This window comes from Eleutherodactylus coqui, chromosome 3 (assembly GCF_035609145.1).
Source record: "Eleutherodactylus coqui strain aEleCoq1 chromosome 3, aEleCoq1.hap1, whole genome shotgun sequence".
NCBI classification, from domain to species: domain Eukaryota; kingdom Metazoa; phylum Chordata; class Amphibia; order Anura; family Eleutherodactylidae; genus Eleutherodactylus; species Eleutherodactylus coqui.
In genome coordinates, this window is record NC_089839.1 from 232,475,385 (window position 1) to 232,494,705 (window position 19,321).

Here is a 19,321-nt window from a genome sequence, read left to right on the forward strand (position 1 = left end):
GATTGGGAAAATGATATTTTCGCATCATGGCTAGCCATGCTAGAGTAAAGCTCATCTGCATTACCTGCAGCAAATAGACCTCTAACTCCTTAAACACATCTATGGGATGCACCAAGAAGGGCAAATGAAGTATCCGAACATCTGCTCAGTGTCCTGGGAACAATTTCCACAACTTCCTTGACCATGCTGATTCTTGTGAGATCACATTTTAAATATGGTTTTGAGGTGTGGCAGCCTTGAATTCCATTGAACTGGACAGAGTCCAGCAAGCCTTATGCCCTCCAGACCTTGATTCCAATAGACCATGCGGTGTTATTTACAGTGTTCACTTTTACAAAAGGAAGAGATCCTTACTAAGGTTCACACCAATCTAGTAATCATGTCTGATGATAATCAGTTAGAGATTCTGGCTGATCTCTTGGCGAACACTGTTCACAAGAGCTGCCTTACTGCCTTACGCCCACTCATTAATATGCCTATGGAACACAACCATCCTTACAGCTGGGGGTACCTATTTGCACCCGTGGACCATCTGCGAATGCCTGTGAATCTGCCAAACTTTCCTAATTAACTTAACCTTACTTAACCCACAGATTCAGCTGCTGGACTAGCTACAATATTTCACCCTTTGGCTTATGGACCCTCAACAGCAGCATGCTTCATCCTTTTGCACTTAGAGTTGCGGTTTTCCATTAGTACTCTTTTGGGGTACATGCAGATTTTTTGATGACTTTTTGGGAGGCAGATGATTAAAAAACAGCAATTCTGAAATTGTTTAACTTTTTCATATAGGCTAACTTTATATAGGTGGTGCTGATGAGTGATAGATGAGGCATTCTAATCCTGTCAACCACTTACATGTTACAGTTGGTATTGACTACGACATGTAAGGGGTTAAATGACCAGAATCAGAGGTTGTTGTGCTCCCAGCCATAATAGCAGGAACCCAGCTACCAGTAGACAGCCCGAGCCCCTGCTCTTCCTGGCATGGGACTTCCAAGCCAACCTTAGACTAGATTGCCATGATATTACGGCAACCTAGCCTAAGGTCCCTTAATGGCCCCCCAAAAAAAACACAAAACACATACTAGTAGTCAGTAAGAAAATAAAGATTAGGTAATTTTTTGATGATGGACACCTGTTAAGAAATAACTGATTTTCAAGGTGCATTTTTCCACTATTTTATTGAACTATAAGAAAGGGAATTGTATCCACAATGATATAGGGAATTTTTAATCTAAGTGGAATAACTGAATCATATGAGGCAAGCCTTTACAATATAAGGCTGCGAATGCAGAATAATTTGCATTTAAAGCGTGCAGTTAGTTCACTTACCTGCAACTATTCTGTCCTTGTGAGCCCATGTTATCTTAGGGGAAGGGTTTCCTATTGCTTTACATGATAACCTTAATTTTTCTCCTTCATTTAGTGACACATTTGAAGGTAGTTCAGTAAAATATGGAGCATAGTGGATGAGCAGGCTTACTGTGTGGGAGTCTTCTCCAGCATCATTAGTAGCAGTACATGTATAATTACCAGCATCTTTAGTCTACATCAAACAGAGATAAACAGAGAATAAGATTCCATCTACAACTCAGGGGGAATAGTAGTAGAATAAAATTCATTAATGTGACGAGTATGCAATAAAAAGGACAATCTGAAAGGGGTAAATAATTCTTCTGAGCATTGTACATTTCCCTTATGTTTGCTGTTATTTACAACCCTTTAGGGTATGTTTGCATATGGCATTACTATAATTGACTGATCTTTGTCTATACAGGAAGATCCCTTTAATGAGGTTGTCCATTTACTAGGTAGCATTCCCCCTATAGCGCCCACCCTGCTAAAATAAGAAAAGGAGCAGTACTTACCCGTCCTTTGCCATCCTGATCCAGCGCTGCAGCAATGCTGTCATCCTCGTGTTTTTTGTGGAAGATGTAAAAAAAAAATCAAGCACCTAGAAGGAGTTGCCAGAATCAAATGAAACTTTCTCTGTGTGATTGTAACATTGATATAAGTAAGTGATTACGATATCAGAGCAAAATGATAATTTATTGTGGAAAACTGAACTGTTGGGCCATCTCTTGCTTGGATCCAAGATGTGATGTGGGCAGCATGGAGGCATACAGATTCCATATGGTATTTTGTGGGATATTGGTCCACATTTGCTGTAACTGAGTCTCTAGATCGGGCAAACTCGTAGGCTGTTGAAGTTGGCATACCAGATGGTCCCATACATGTTCTATTGGTGATAAATCAAATGATTGGGTTGGCCACGGAAGTGTGGCAATGTTGTGGAGACATTCCTATGACACCCTTGCTGTGTTCAGCCAAGCATTATCCTGCTGGAAAATGCCTCTTGGAAGCTGCCATGAGAGGAACACATGAGGCTACAGGATGTCCTCAACATATCGCCGAGCTGTCATTGTCCCTCGTACCACTACTAGAGGCGACCAACTGTTGTATTCAATTGCCTCCCAGACCATCACACCAGCATTGGGGGCAGTGTGCCACTCCACAGCAAATGTAGAATTGAAGTGCTCAGCCCTAGGTCTCCAGACATGTTCACAGCCATTGTGATTTCCCAAACTAAACCTGGATTCATCGTTGAAGACAACCCAATTCCACCCCACTGCAGTCCAGTTTCGTTGTTCAAGACACCACTGCAAATGGGTGGGTGGGTGTCAAAGACAGTACATGTAATGGGCGGAGCGAGACCAAATGTCCTTCAGTTCCTACAGACACAGGGGTTTGTAACAATGCTTCCATATTTCTCTAGATGGCAGACAATGAAACAGTTGGAGCTGCTTGTGCTTGTTGAATGATCAGGCGATTCTCTCTACTGGTGGTCTGCCGAGGGTTTCCTGAGCCCGGTCACCTTGTGTGCATTCCCTCACGCATCCACTGTTCTCAACAACTAACAGTCTGGTCAGAACGGTCCTGGTGGCGGCCAATTTATCTATATGACCATCCAACTTCTTGCATACCAATAATGCACCCCTCTCAAACTGCATTGACTGGGCGAAAGCTCTCCTCTGTGTCATAGAGGCGTCCAGTGTTCAACAAGCTGTACACAAGCAGAAAAAGTAGTCCATTACACACAAGGAGCCTCTGAAAGACTTTTCATAGACCAATGGTGGAACCACTTTTACGGCCTCGGGTGGCAAGAGTGCAGCTAAACTCGCCAAAAGACTGCAACAGAATTTTCTAAAAAGGTATTTTTTTTAAGTAGTACTACATGAAAAAAAATATATAAATGTGGCATCACCATAAATTTATCACCCACAGAATAGAGATAACACGTTATTTTTACTGCACCGTGAATACCGTAAAAGCAAACTCAAACTCCCCAAAATGATACTATTGCATTTTTTTCATTTCTCACCACTTAAAGTTTTCCAAAATATTAAACGTGATTATAAAAGGTGGCGTTGGCCTCTGAAGACATTATGATTTAAGGGTGTACAGCTCCGATGTTGGAAGACGTCCGTTGGGTTTCTCTTACTGTATATTGCCAGCCTCTCTGCTGTCGAAGCCTATCCAACGTGTCACCTGATGCAGTACTGGCTTTAGCCAGCATATAGTGCCATTGTATAACGGCAGAAAAAGAGTAAGCCCCCTAGGAAAACCAGGATACAAATTGGATTGGAAAGGGTTAAAGCTGCATGCCTTTGTCCGTAGTATGCTTGTGTGAAACTCGCCTAAAACACACTAAATAGCTCTTATTCTTTTAACTAGCCCATGGAAGTTCTACCCAGTGGGTAAGTACTGCTCCTTTAGTACTTTTAGCACAGTGGGTGCCATAGGGGAAATGTTGTGCAGTAACCGGACAATCCCTTTAATACATGACAAACTGAGGCAATAATTACTGTATGTTTAAGAATATTAGTTCATATGTAAATTGTATTAACTAGACAAAATAAAAATAACTAAGCAGCAAACCATAATTCTGTTTTAATATATCTGTGAAAAGAACACAGAAACAAGTAGAAGGCAATATACTGTAGACCAAACCAAATAAGGCAGTACCTCAAAATGATATCTATTACTGATATAGCTACCACTTCTACCACTACTAAAACTACCAACTCTGCTACTAAAATTACCACCTTTTCTAACTTTACTACTAAAACTACAACCTTTACTATACAGCAATTACTACTATAACTACCTCCTCTACCGTTACTAGTAAAACAGCCACCTCCTCTACCATTACTACTCTAACTATCACTTTTCTTCAATTTTCTCTAAAACTCTAAACCTACCAACTCTACTACCTATCATTACTGTTATACAGTAAGTACCACCTCTACAACTGCTCTATTACCACCTTTACTACATTTTTTTTACTACTACTACTTTACTACTATTACCACTAAAACTAACACCTCTACTAAGACTACCACTTTTAGTACTATTACTGCTGTAGCTACCGTACTAGCTCTACAATTATTACCATCTTTAGTACATTCACTACTAGAACTACAACTACAACTATTACTGCTACAGTTGTCACCTTTTCTCCATTTACCTCTAAAACTACTACTACCACCACTACTACTTCTAAAATTACCACCTTCACTATATTTACTACTTGAATTACCACCTGTGTTACTATTAGTAGTAGAACTACCCCATTTCTACACCTACTGCTTTAGCTATCACCTCTACTACTACTAAAACTACCAATTCTACTACTATATACTAGTCCATATTCAGCATCTTCATCCTAAATGGCAACAGAGATAGAGACTGTGAACCCTCGCAGCACCTTCATCTCTTGACAAAGTTTGTAAATAGCGTTATGTCTACCCAATAACACAACTGCTATAAGAAAGCCTCCACTCTTTAGATATTGTACTCTAACCAACTTAGATTTAACATTAGCACCCTATGAAGCGCCCTTTTTTTTAGCCTTCCATTCCTCTCCAGTATTCTTACTGCTAAAGCTACTTCTCTACTATTACTACTAAACACTACCACCTCTACTACTATTACTACTAAAACTGCCATTTCTATCACTAATAAAACACTTACCTCTACTACTATTACTACTAAAACTGCTATTTCTGTTACTACTAAAACCACTAATTCTACCATTACTACTAAAACTATCATCTCTCCTATTACTAACACTATCACCTTTACTACTATTACTACTAAAACACTTACCTCTACTACTATTACTCTTAAAACGATCACCTTTACTACTATTACTACTAAAACTATCATCTCTCCTATTACTAACACTATCACCTTTACTACTATTACTACTAAAACACTTACCTCTACTACTATTAATCCTAAAACTGCCATCTCTATTACTACTAAAACCACTAATTCTACCATTACTACTAAAACTATCATCTCTACTATTACTAACACTACCACCTCTACTACTATTACTACTAAAACTACTACTTATACTATTACTACTAAAACTACCACCTCTATTCCTACTACTAACACTACCACCTCTACTACTATCACTACTAAAACTATCACTTTTACTACTATTACTACTAAAACACTTACCTCTACTACTATTACTCCTAAAACTGCCATCTCTATTACTACTACAACACTTACCTCTACTACTATTACTCCTAAAACTGCCATTTCTATTACTACTAAAACCACTAATTCTACCATTACTACTAAAACGATCATCTCTCCTATTACTAACACTACCACCTCTACTACTATTACTACTAAAACTACTAGCTTGACTATTACTACTAAAAGTACCATCTCTACTATTAGTACTAAAACTACCACCTCTATTCCTACTACTAACACTACAGTCTCTACTACTATTACTACTAAAACTACTAGCTTGACTATTACTACTAAAACTACTATCTCTACTATTAGTACTAAAACTACCACCTCTATTCCTACTACTAACACTACCGTCTCTACTACTATTACTACTAAAGCTGCCATATCTTTTACTATTAATACTAAAACTACCACCTCTACAATTACTACTACAACTACCATCTCTACTACTACTAAAATAACTACCTCTACTACTATTATTACTAAAACGACTATATCTACTATTACTACTAACACTACCACCTCTATTACTAGTAACACTAGCACCTCTACTACTATTACTACTAAAACTACCACTTCTACTAGTTATTGCAACTACAACTAAAAGAAGAATAATTCTAGTAAATATAGTAACTACTGTATATTAAGTGTTGAACGTATCATGGAATAAAGTGTCAGTCATATCTGGCATCACTCCAGCTAGAATATATTACAATCTCGTAACTGTACATTTTATTTTTGAACTTGCCGACAATCCAATTACCTCAGCATTGTGCAGTACAAATTCCCCAGATGCCAGCAGCTCATATTTCCCGGTTGTATCTATTATTGGTAAATTGTTCTTTCTCCAGGATATGGTCGGTGTTGGTATTCCATATGTGGTACAGGGAATGGTAACTTGGAAATGATGCACCACAGCATAATCTTTAACATTTTTGATAATCTGGGGTGGGACTGAAATAAAAAAAAATAACGTAGATGAAAAGAAAACTGATACACGAAGCTTACGCTTTAATGGAAATATATAAATGTACTGAAAAAGACTATTCTCACTCGAATGATTTCACTGAGTTACTGCATGAAGTACTGCAGTTATTAAATGAAGATGCTATAGTGTGTCTAGGTTTCATGGTTACAAAAGAGACGTCACTCCTTGATGTCAGGTATTTTTTGAAAATCTACATCAAAAAGATTTTTTAAATGATCTCTAAAGTCTTCTGATGAAACTATGTTTTCAATGACAACAACTAAATACCTGCCTTTTTCATGCTAATTACACCTCTCATTATTAGGCCTCCTTTACACGGGTGACACGGCATCACCACGAGAAAATCGCAGCGGTATCGCATTGCTGGTCAGAGCGATATCCCTGCGTTTTCTCGCGGCGATACTGCGATTTTGTAGCGTTACAAAGTCGCAAGTGGTGCTACAAAGTTGCGCGACTTTGTAACACCACTTGAGAGGATTTTCGAGGAGGGGGATACCAGCATCTCCCTGCTTTTAGAGGAGCCGGCTGTAGTGCCGGCTTCATTGAATTCAATGGGCTAACATTGTGTCTAATAGACGCACTTTTTTTTGCGAGCAAAAAAACGCTTGTCTGACTGAGCCCTAACTCATATATGTGCAATACTAGAGTAATAATGCAGTCCAAGACCCCTTTAAAGGACCAGATGAACTTGGCCGGAGGTAGAGCACTCTACCGCATATAACAATATAACTTCTAACTCACTGCTGCCCTTACAGAGATAGCAGCCCTAGATGCTGCAATGAAGAAAATGTGCAGTAACCACAAATAAGAGAAAGTACAGAGACTTTTCAGTTTATCAGTAACACGGGAACACACATAGTGTAAACTCAATGTCACGGCTGATTTTTCAATTTTTGTCTGGAGCGTTCCACATAAAGAATATTGATCAAAAACGGACTTCGACTGATGTGGAACAAGGATGGGCTGAAGATAAGTATTTAATGCCGTAACTATTTTGTTTCCAACTATTAACTACTGGTCATCATGATACGTTCATTTCTGTTTCTCTACTTACTCAGAACAGAAAGGGTCATGTTGGAGCTGACGGAGCCTGCTATGTTTTCCACTACACATGTGTATTGGCCTGCATCATCAGGCTGAACAAAAGCTATTTGCAAAGCTCCATTGCTGATTAGTTTCTGTCCAGAAAGGGGTCTTCCATCTTTATGCCAACTGATGTCAGGTACTGGATTCCCTTTGGCCTCACAGGGCATTGTGACAGATTCATCCACCAAGACCGTGTACTCTTTCTGATGCGACTTTATTGCCGGTGGCTCTAGAGATTTACATAAATCATTATTAGTATTATCTGCAATGTAGACTTAAAAAATCTAAATTAAGTAAAGTTCTATGTGAAACAGTAAAATATTTCTGTTCGTGCGAGACTCAAATACGGCAAACCTCACGGATGTCACCAATATGTCAGATCAGACGTAATATATGCCCACGGCGGACCAATATATTCATGTGTTATATCACAAAAACATGGGAAACACAAAAGGGGGCAAAACTGGCAACAAAAATACAACAGTAGGAAAGAAGGTTAAAGAAAATACGTCCCACGCAGAAACAATAGCCACAGGACGTTAGCCAACAGCTAAAAGTTAACCGCCCAACCAAACACCACAGGTGGGACAGGGGTAAGGAATCTGATATTGATGGCGTATCCTAAGGAAAGACCTTTAATGTCAAAGTTGCAGAAAACCCGTTTAAGTTACATTTTTGGAAATAACATACCATAAATTTTAAGTTTAATCCTCCCGAGTGCTGTTCCTGCTGGATTTTGGGCAATACAAGTATAAGTCCCAGCATCTTCTTGTCTCGCTTTCACAATTTTAAGGCTTCCATTAGAAAGAATAGTGTGATGGTTTCCTACAAAAAAAAAACAGTGTAAAGTACTACAGCCATGAAACAATTGGAAATATGTGTTTTTTACAGCAAAGGGCTTCCACCAAGTACCTGTTTTGATAACAACACCTTCTTTCTGCCATGTCAGGGTGGGTGCAGGTGTTCCGATGGCTTCACACGAAAGAGTAACGGAATGATTTATAATGGCTTCCAGATTATCGGTATGACTTTCAATGATAGGAACCTCTAATTCGGAAATTTTGGGGACAGGAATAAAACACAATGGTATTAGTTCTTGTTACTTGTAATACTAAATAATGCAGCTAGTAACACCATATAATGACATCTACATATAAGCATATGCACCGACCAGCCGCAACATAAAAAAAATCTGTCTAAGGCCTTAGTCAGACGGGCGTTTTTACGCTGCTATCTTTTGACAAAAAACACTGGAAGTTCCCATAGACTCCTATGGCAGCTGAAAAAAAAGTGAGGGTGTGTACCTGCGTCCAGCGCTCGGAAAAGAAGACAGTTGCCGCTATTTAAGCTATTGAAGCTATTAGAAGTCATTCTAAGGATTTTTGACGAATTGCGTCCTGCAGCGTATTTTTCATGCAATATGCCCGTATGGATGGATGGAAAAATGCTAATTAAGCTCAGAATTTGATCGCAGGTATTCTTTACTAATGTGATTTTACGGCGCTTGTGGGCGGCCATAAAAACGTATACGCTTATGAAAGAGACCTATTATTGTGTAGGTTCACATTGTGTCACTAAAGCAGCCCCAACTTATCAAGGCTTGGACTCCACAGGACCACTGAATGTGCACTGTGAAGTGTGGCACCAAGACGTTAGCAGCACATTCTTTAAGTTGCGTGATGGGACCTCCATGGATTGAATTGTTTTTCCAGCACATCCCACAGATACTCGATCTGATTGACATATGGGGAATTTGGAGGCGAAGTCATTACCTTGAACTCTTTGTCATGTTCCTAAAACCACTCTAGCAATTTTTGGAATGTGGCAGATGCATCATCCTGCTGAAAGAGGCTACTGTCATTACGGAATATTTTTGCACCCCTGTAGTTACACCCTTGTCCAAAACATCAAATTGCTTCCACCAGCTTGCCTTCTTCTTGTAGGGCACTTGATGCCATATTTTTCCTTACTGACATACACCTGTCTGGCCATGCACTTGATGAAAAAAAAAAAACAAGTTGCATCAAACCAGGCCACCTTCTCCCATTAGTCCATGCCCAGTTCTGATGCTCACATGCCCACTATAGGCACTTTTGGCAGTGCACAGAGGTCAGCATGGGCACTCTGACTGGTCTGTGGCTACACAACACTATAAGCAGTGAGCACTGATGTACTGTGTGCACTTTAAACACCCTCCACTTTCACTCATCCTCCACTTGGTAACAGTCTCTGTTCTGTAGGAGACTCCACTGTAACAGATGCTATGGTGGTAAAGTCCTTGATGTTGCAGTGTGCAATGTTACAGTATGTGTATTCATAAAGTGAAAGTCCCAAACAATAACATAAACAAGTCTCTAGGTTTGAAGCAATAAGGCACACTTCCCAGTGGCAACAAGAGATCACGTGGGCAGTTATGGATGTCCAAGGAATACATCTGTCGTCGCAACAGTGCTGGGAATACCCTGTTATTTGAGCAGCAGGTTCTCTCTTCTAAAGGCCTTCAGGCTGGCTTTGATGTGGTCATACCTCATACCTGTGGGTCTGATTAAGAACGTAACAGGTAGCCCATGCTTTCCATCCCTTCTGGTGTGAACTATATCACATTAGGAGCCAATGCACCTCTCTATAGTGCCTGAGTCCTCCAGACATCCCACATGATACCCTTGCTATAGGGTGCTGGTCATTTATTCATTATCTCATTCTCTCTCAGAACTCAGAGCTCACTTGTCTTATGTTCCTGTCTCTTACCATCTAGGGTGAGCCAGGCCCCTAGGTAGCAGCATGGGACCGTCCCTATCAGGACGATCGCCCTGCTTGTGGACAGGCCTCCATTTTTGGATTTGGTTATCTTGTTGGAGTAAAGACTCACAAGACAATGAGGACCCTTGACATGGGCTTGTGAGTTTACATATTCTGGCAAAAATACAACAAATACCTCATACATACTAACTTAATCCATAATTAATATAATTAAATATTCCAATCTGTCTGGGTGTTGTGGTATTTTGGTAAGTATTCTGGCATCAGTAGTTGTTTGTATGCACGTCTTTCTCCCCTTTCTTTCATTCAGACCATATTCGGGTTGTGCCCATGTAGGTCGTCGTTCCCACAGCCTGCCCGGACGTAACAACATAGCTTTGTAGTTAATTGGCCTAGGCCTATACACGGGATGTAATTGATGAGATTCCATTTTGGTGATGGTCCTAGGTCATGTAGGTAAAAAAGCACCGCTATAGCCAACTTAAGAGTAGCAGGGGGGATGGAAGTAGCGGCGGGGAGCAGTAGCGTTGTATGAGGTGAGTTTATTGGGATTTTTTGTATCTTTTTCTTTTTTATATATCATTCCTTCTCATTGTCACTGTACCAATAATGTACTGTACTTATCGGACAACCCATTAAAAGTCACTTACATCCTTATATTTGCTTATTTTTCCTGTTTCCGACACATCAATACATTGCTGTCTAATATATCCCACTCCTTGACAGGTGTCATTGTCAGATAATCAATGTTATTCACTTCATCTTTCAGTGGATTTCATGTTTAATGTTATGGCTGATCGGAGTATAAACCACATATTTTCCATCATTTCTATTTTTATAAAAAGGCATTTTAGGATTTTGTGATAATCATTTGTTAATGACAGTAATTTAGTCACTAACCTTGAACATGGAGATTTATATAAATTTGTGCAGAGCCAACCTCATTAATTGCCTTGCAAGTGTATGTTCCAGCATGACTTAGTTTTGCACGTGCTATTTCGATGCTTCCTAGAATCCAATTAGAGGAAATAAATTTAGAGCATCAAAGAAATTACTCTGATATTACATCAAAAAACTACTGGCAGACCTTCAACTGGCTTTTCCCTCTATAATATATATAGTACATATGCATAAATCATCAACAAGGCATTCCTCCATAATTTAAGATGATAGTCAGAGGTTTCATGTATGAGCAGTGGTGAACCCCCAGCTGCCCTGGAATGGTTTTTATCACCATTTTTATTCTTACCGTTATCTATTGGTTTTTCGTTTTCATAACTCTATTGTATGGTTTGTGAATGAGGCAACGATGATTTTTATGCCTGCATAAAATGAACAATAAGCAAAAAGCGAACATTTTATCTTTGATGTTTGATCATTCGCTGCGTTTACCCTGAATGATTCGTTCATTTTTGCTCATTTGAATCACTTTTACATGGGACCATGATTGTTCAGTGTAAAAGGGTTTTAAGGCTGGCATCACTTATAGCTCCTCTCCAAATTCCAGGCACTACAATACTGGGTCCTGACACTGACCAAAGCCAAGCCGCAGTATGTGTTGGCATTCTGAGAGAGAAGAATAGTAAGTAAATACCTCAGTCACGTCTGGGTTGGGATGTGAATTTCTTTTTTGAAGGGGTGGTGGATGGAGGATTTATTAACTGATTGGGTCTGATGCCTGATTTCATTTAGGGGTTTGGCCTGGGGTCTGAATTTATTATAGTCTGGTCGGGAGTATATTATTTGGGATCTGGTCTGGAACCTGAATTAATTTAGGGGTCTGGTCTGGGGTATTTATTTAGTAGTTTGGTCGTCTTGGGTCTGAATGTATTTAGAGGGTCTGTATTTGTTTATGGGCTCTGGTGTGGGTTCTTGATTTTTTGTCTGAGGTTTGAATTAAAGGTGGGTTCTGAGTTAATTTTGGAATATGGTCCGGGATAATTGTTATGTTGGATGGTCTGGTGTGCGGTCTGAAGTAATTTTGTGGTCTAGTCTGGGGTGCACATTTACTTCATGGACTGTTTTAGGCTCCATTAAATTTAGAATATGTTTTGAGGCTTGTATTAGTTTAGGTGGTCTAGATTTAGATCTAAATTAATTTTGTGGTCAGTTTTTTTTAAATTTAGGGCCTAAAATAGTTTGGTAGGCCGGTTAAGGGTCTAAATTAGCTTGAGGGTTTAGTTTGTGGTCTCTATTTTGGAGGGACTTGTCTGGGATCTGTATTTATTTAGGGTTTGGTCTGATGTTGGAATTAATTGGGGTCTGGACTGCGATCTGTATTAGGCTAAAGAGTCTAGTATTAGGTCTCTCTATCAATTTTGGGAGTTTTGTCTAGGGTCTGTATTTTTTAAAGGTCTGTTTTAGGCTATGTATTAATTTTGGAGTCTGTTTTGAGGTCTGTAGCATTTTAGCGGGTCTGGTTTGAGATCTGAATTAATTCCAAGGTCTTAAAGGTACTTTCCAAGACTTTGTTAACTTTTTTTTTTTTGACCAGCAGCACCCTAGTATGGCGGCAAATTAGGTTACAAAAAACTGGATTTCAGATCAAATATCTATATTTGCAATAAAATATTTACAATAAAATTGTATTTAGCATCACACAGAACAACTTTTTAATATGGTAAGATTAAAGGGGTTGTCTCGCGGCGAAAGCGGAATTTTTTTTTTCACTTACCCCCGCATTCTGCCCTGTTAAAAAGAAAGCATAGGTTAGTTTTTAAAAAGCACATTGCACTTACCTGCATCAGCGTTTTGCAGCTTCTTCTATTCTTCTTTTAAAGATGGCGCCGCTGGTCTTCTCCCACGGTGCACCGCGGGTCTTCTCCCATGGTGCACCGTGGATTTTCTTCTCCTTCCTTGCATTCCATTGCCGATTCCAGCCTCTTGATTGGCTGGAATCGGCACACGTGACGGGGCGGAGCTACGATGACGCGGTGAACATCTCTCCGGCACGAGCGGCCCCATTCACCAGGCGGAAGACCGCACAGCGCAAGCGCATCTAAAAAAGCAAGAAGCCACCGAAATTAGACGGCACCATGGCGACGGGGACGCCAGCAACGGAGCAGGTAAGTGAATAACTTCTGTATGGCTCATATTTAATGCACGATGTTTATTACAAAGTGCATTAATATGGCCATACAGAAGTGTATACCCCCACTTGCTTTCGCGAGACAAACCCTTTAAATGTGGAACTATCTTCTGGCCAGATGGCTAATCTGGTAGTTTATAAGTATAGTGCCAATAGAATAAATGGGCTTAGCTATTTGAGAGACTCATCTGATTACATAAGAAAAAAATAGTAGCAAATAAAGTATAGAGGGGATTTCCAGAGATTGAAGTGCTTATTTTTGGGAAAATTATAAAAATCAGATAACTTAATTAATTTATGTTTGAAATCCACAGAAAACCCCTAAAAATACTTAACCATATCAAATCACGCATCATATTTATTATTCTGACACTGATTTACCAACTGAGAGATTAAAGCAACCCTGCAGTCCTAGGACAAAATATCTCCCGGGGCAAGCAGGGAAAGTAACATTTCCTGCCACTCTCTTTTACAGTTCTGACACAGATCTGTCGGTTCTCGGGGCCCCTCTTTGGTCTTACAAGATGGCTACTGCACTTTTTTGACTACCCAATAGACACTGTGAATTAGTGTGTATAGTGCTACATTACCGATGCACTACACCTGCTCTCTGATTGGCCAGCACTTCTCACATGAGCAGCTCTTGCCAATCCAAGAGCAAGATAAAATATCTGACTACATTCTGCATTGGCTAGTTAGAGGTGCGGGGAGCAGCCATCTTGGGAGACCAGAGAGGGACACCAAAAACTGTCAGATCTGCGGCAGAACTGCAGAGTGACAGCTAATAATGCCTCTCTGATTCTGGGAGACGTTATTTCCTGAAACTGAGGCTTGCTTTAAACTCATTTCATATTTCAACTGTATGTTTACTGTTTTAACTAAATGAATAAACAGGTTTACCAGAAGCCAGCGTCTTGTAGCTTTCTCCTTCAGCGGGAAGATGTATTCCATCCTTTGACCAGTAGACCATTGGATGTGGAACACCATAGACAGTACAGGGAATTATAGCAGATGAAGATTTACTCACAAAGATATTTGTAACTTCATCAGCAATAGAAGGAGGCACTAAAGAGGAGTAAACAGATTAATTACACTTGAGGTTTCAAATACTTATTTATTTCAAACATTTTTTTTTTAAATATATAACATGGTCATCAATAACACGTTCTCACATGTTGTTCATCCTGGCGTTATAAGGCTCATAAAAGACCTCAAACTGAACAATAACATAAATATTTGAATGTGTGGTTAAAATATATATATATATATATATATATATATCAGACTATATATATTGTTACCTGCCTAAAATTGCTAAATCAAACACAAGAAGGCAGAGGCGTAGCACACAACTGGGTTCAGAGAGCTAGCGATGATGTCATTAACACCAGAGCCATGTGACTGCTATAGTCAATCACCAGCTCCTTTCAGGCAGTGATTAACTGCACCATCACATGAACTGGTGTTGGTGAATCAACGCTCTGAAGTCATAAGTGAAGACCAGTGGGAACTGGAAGTTGGCCATGGTAGCGGTGAAGAGCAGGGAAGGGGAGTATATATATTTTTCATTTTGAGCAATGTTTTCTAAAGACAACCCCTTAAGTTGCATCATTATCAAATTGACTGTTAATAATAGATCCAAGAGATTAACAATTCACAAGCAAAAACTGACTAAAATCTAATTCACAGAATAATCAGCGGGTATACCACTCAGCTGAACACCAAGCTGATTTAAAGGGTGCCCAAAACTATATTCAATTCAGTAGTAATAACCTCGCCCTGAATGTGGCAACTCATTGTGACCACACACCAGATAGAAAATAAAGAGTCCACGAGTCACCTCTCTTGTAACCTGCAGATTCCAGATCAAACATTAGGTGAAGGACATGTGGACTCCTGTTATATGACCATGATGTCCTTCACCCCTTCTAGAAAAAGAGCTGCACTGATAATAAGGTAGATTTAGCAGGGTTGTTCTTATCAGTGCAGTTCTTGCTCTGTTCTTCACACTCTTAGAAACACTATATAAGATATCACCTGATGCAGCTGCACCGGGACAGTGAGTGTTTTTTTTCCCTCCGCCCCGTGGTTGTATCTCCATGGCTACACCTCTGCAAGAAGAGGCATTACAAGATGAAGGGTTTGTGTAGGTTGGGAATATGTTGGGGTGCTAGAAAAGTGAGGAGCCAAAGATGTCTTGTGTTGCAAACTTTACAGACAAAAATAGTGGCTGGAAGAAATCATTATGGAGGTCTGGGTCAGAAGGAAAATATGTGAAAAGTGAATGACTGCAGTCAGAGAGGACGTTACCTGTGAACACTGGATATAACGGTACTATAATCACTTATATGGTCTACAAACCATGTTTGTTATCTACAACTATATGGTCAATGTATGGTGGTAATATTGGTCTTTGTATGGTGGTTTTTATTCAGTAATAGTATGGGAATATTATTCAGTCACTATGCAGTGATAACAGTAGTGGTCATAGTGTAGTGGTATTATTTGGGTTTAGTATAATTGGTAATATTTGTCTCTGAATGGTGTGTTTTTATTCAGTAACACTATGGTAATACTATGCAGTCAGTATTTAGTGGTAATGGTAGCAGTCATGGTGTGACAGTAATATTTGGGCAGTATTATCCTTTATATAATGCTTTGTTTCAGTAATACTATGATGGGAATATTTGATTAGTGGACGGTGTCAATGTTTGGTCTTGGTATAGTTGCAGCAATACTATGTGATAACTATATCCTATATATAATTGATCTTTTTTTAATGGGGGGCAGGAAGCTCAACATATACCTTGAAGTTTGTGCCTCCGATTTTTAAGACCCTAGCAACACTCCTGCAGGAACGGTTTATTTACAGCAGGCGAATACAAGCAGCAAATTTGTTGCAGAAATATCTGTGAGTATCTAATTTGTCTGAATGGCGATTGCAGAAATCCAAACACTTTCTTCTGAACAAACTCCATGCTGGCAAACAGAACTGATTTTCAGTTGCAGACATTTCTGCTATGTGTAAATATACCCTAGTAGGTCGTAAAGACTATTTTCTTACCCAGTACTGTTAAAGAGACTTCAGTTTCCACATGACCAGCATCATTTGAAGCAGAACATATGTATGTTCCAGTGTCGTCTACAGTTGGAGAAATTATTAGGAGTGATCCTGAAGAAAGAAGTCTAGAAAAAGATAAATTAATGCACAATATCTGTAAAAGTGGTCTGGAATACCAAATATCTAATTAATATCATACCTAATAATGCATAGGAAACAAACAGGCAGATGAAACAAAGTCCCACTCAACACAGTAAATGGCAATATCTGTGAAAACTAACTTTTTATTGGAGTTGAACATTTATATATGTTATAGCAAACATTAAAAAGCCAAATAACCTCTAAAGGTCTTATAACCGGATGAAGAATGCCACCCTCCTTCAAGCAGTGTGTCTGGAAGATCTCAGAAGAGATACCACTAAGCACCTTCATTATCATGACATTTGGAGAACTCAGCAATGAAACTCCCACAGCCAAAATATTGATTCACGGCAGGGGCGTAACTAAAGGCTCAGGGGCCCTGATGCAAAAGGTGAGCTGCCCCCCCCCCCCCCTCTATCTGTATCTGTACCCATACCCATACCTAAACCATGCTGCACAGAGGCATAACTTGAAGCTTCTGGGCCTCAATGCAAAACCTGTAACAGGGCCCCCAACTATAATGCTTTATTCATAGTACTGGGCTCCCTATATGGAGAAGAGAGGCCTTATGGGCCCCCTGAGGCTCCGGGGCCCGGGTGCAACTACATCCCCTGCATCCTCTATAGTTACGCCCCTGATTCACGGTCTACAGAAGGCCTTCAACTTTTCACAGTGCAGAGAATCAAATTCACGTTTGACCTTATAATTTATGACTTGGCTACAAAATACCTTTATGTGTTACTTTCTCCAAGTCAATGCATATTTTATGATTCACTGTTTCAATGTTCTCAATTGTGATACCATGAAAAGCGTATCACTTTATAAGACATCTTCTCATTCTTAAGCCAGCGCTGAGGCTCTTGGTTATCGTACCTGTAAATATTCTGGTTGATATCTGTATTGAGGAGGTGCCCATTTTTCTTCCATTCCACCTTTGGCTTAGGAGCACCTGTAGCATCACAGTTTAACGTTGTTTGCTTATTTACCACAGCTGTTACGTTTTTTTGATCTGGTTTTATAGACGGAGGGTCTAAAAGAACAATTATAAGGACACAAAAACATATTTAGCAATTTATTGCGATATACTGTAACCTAAAAAGATTATTCAGAGAATTTCCCTTCATTACTTTGTCTTAAATCACATTATGTTCAGTGTATTTATCCACATGATTTGCTCCTGCATCCATCTTAATACGAGGGCAAAGTCAAAAAGACCAATCCAGCACTATATATCCATACTGGTGCCCTTTATTGTAATAACAATAGCGTACTTGAATAGGAAGTCATGAATGCGCTACACGATGATTTGGCACACGGGCCCCGGCGGTCTAGACATGTATTTCAATTTTGTGCTGTGGGCCCTTTAACAGAGAGTAAAACCTACTTGCAAAGTTCAAGTGAAGCATGTGAGAAGCAGAAATCCACTTTTTACGTATATCTAAGTCCCATGGGACAGCTAGTATGAATGAAGTAAGGAAAGTGTAGTCACACTGGCATCCTTCTGCTATTATACATACATGGAACCATTTGACAGGGCAGTCCGTGGCTGACGCTATCATTGTGAGACCGTGTCCGTCAACGGCAAAGTGCTGATTCAGTACTGGTGCCATGCAAATTACTACTAAGAGTGTTCATTCTAGAGACTCTCAACATGGATCAGTACCGGAATCTCCGCTGGTAGATGACTTCCTATCATGGCAGAAGGAAGTCACTTCAAATACACTTTCCTTACTTAAGTCATAGAAATGGTCGCACAAACTTAGAGAGGCGAAGAAGGTGGATTTATGCTTCTCGCATGCTACTCTTCAACTTTATCTCTTACAGGTGCCACAACCAAGAATTAAAATCTGAATGGGGTATGTACAAAATCTGTGTACATGCTGCAGAAACCAACCCATGAAGATGACTATAACAGATTTTCAGTAACAAAAAGGTCTTCATCAAACTTGCCAAATGTCAAAGTACCCTACCAGTTCCATATTAGTGCACTTTGAGGTTACAGAAAAGGATTCCCTGATTATTGCTCTATTCAAAGAGCAAGCCTCGTTCTATATGATTTGTGACATTTATGCTCTTCCTATAATGCCATTGATCTCAATAGACATCAAGTAATGTTTCACCTTCAGCATGTAAGTAACACCTCACCAAGTAGCTTCTTGGTGACAATAGCTGAACTGGGGTCTCCCAGCTGCAGGACTCTATGCAGTCAGTTGGTCAGCAAGATAAATGTTTAAAAGGGTTATCCCTATAAAGGAAATTCAAACATCAGTTGTACCCAACTGATTGCCAGCTAGCTGCCAACAGTCCTCCTTTCGACACAATGTAAAGCTCTATATATTAAGCCGGCTACAGATGGCTAGATGATTCAGATATGCAATTCTAATGAATATTTATAACTATATGTGCATATAGAGTGAAAGAACAATTATGTTATCATCTAGAAAAACTTTCAAATACATATATAGCCCTTGATAGAATGCATGCAGAGTCCCTGGAGATAGCATAATATGGACTCACTACTTGCCATAGGTGCCTTTTATAACTGGTTCAGGTTGGTTCACACATATTTGTCTCTTGTTCTACAATATTTTCACAACATCGGGCAGCTTCACACGAGCGTGTTGCACGCACAATG

General features: G+C 39.6%; 1 protein-coding gene across 1 annotated transcript in view; it reads right to left on the bottom strand.

The window, feature by feature from the left end:
* The window catches only part of HMCN1 (hemicentin 1), a 313,489-nt gene that overhangs the window by 67,909 nt on the left and 226,259 nt on the right, over positions 1–19,321 (bottom strand). Inside the window, exons 75-83 of the mRNA XM_066597086.1 lie at positions 17,560–17,716; positions 16,549–16,670; positions 14,385–14,549; positions 11,297–11,404; positions 8,549–8,683; positions 8,327–8,461; positions 7,605–7,865; positions 6,326–6,516; positions 1,336–1,549 (exon numbers count right to left, since the gene is read on the bottom strand). Of these exons, the coding sequence (XP_066453183.1) occupies positions 1,336–1,549; positions 6,326–6,516; positions 7,605–7,865; positions 8,327–8,461; positions 8,549–8,683; positions 11,297–11,404; positions 14,385–14,549; positions 16,549–16,670; positions 17,560–17,716 (1,488 nt within the window). The remainder of the gene's footprint in view (positions 1–1,335; positions 1,550–6,325; positions 6,517–7,604; positions 7,866–8,326; positions 8,462–8,548; positions 8,684–11,296; positions 11,405–14,384; positions 14,550–16,548; positions 16,671–17,559; positions 17,717–19,321) is intronic.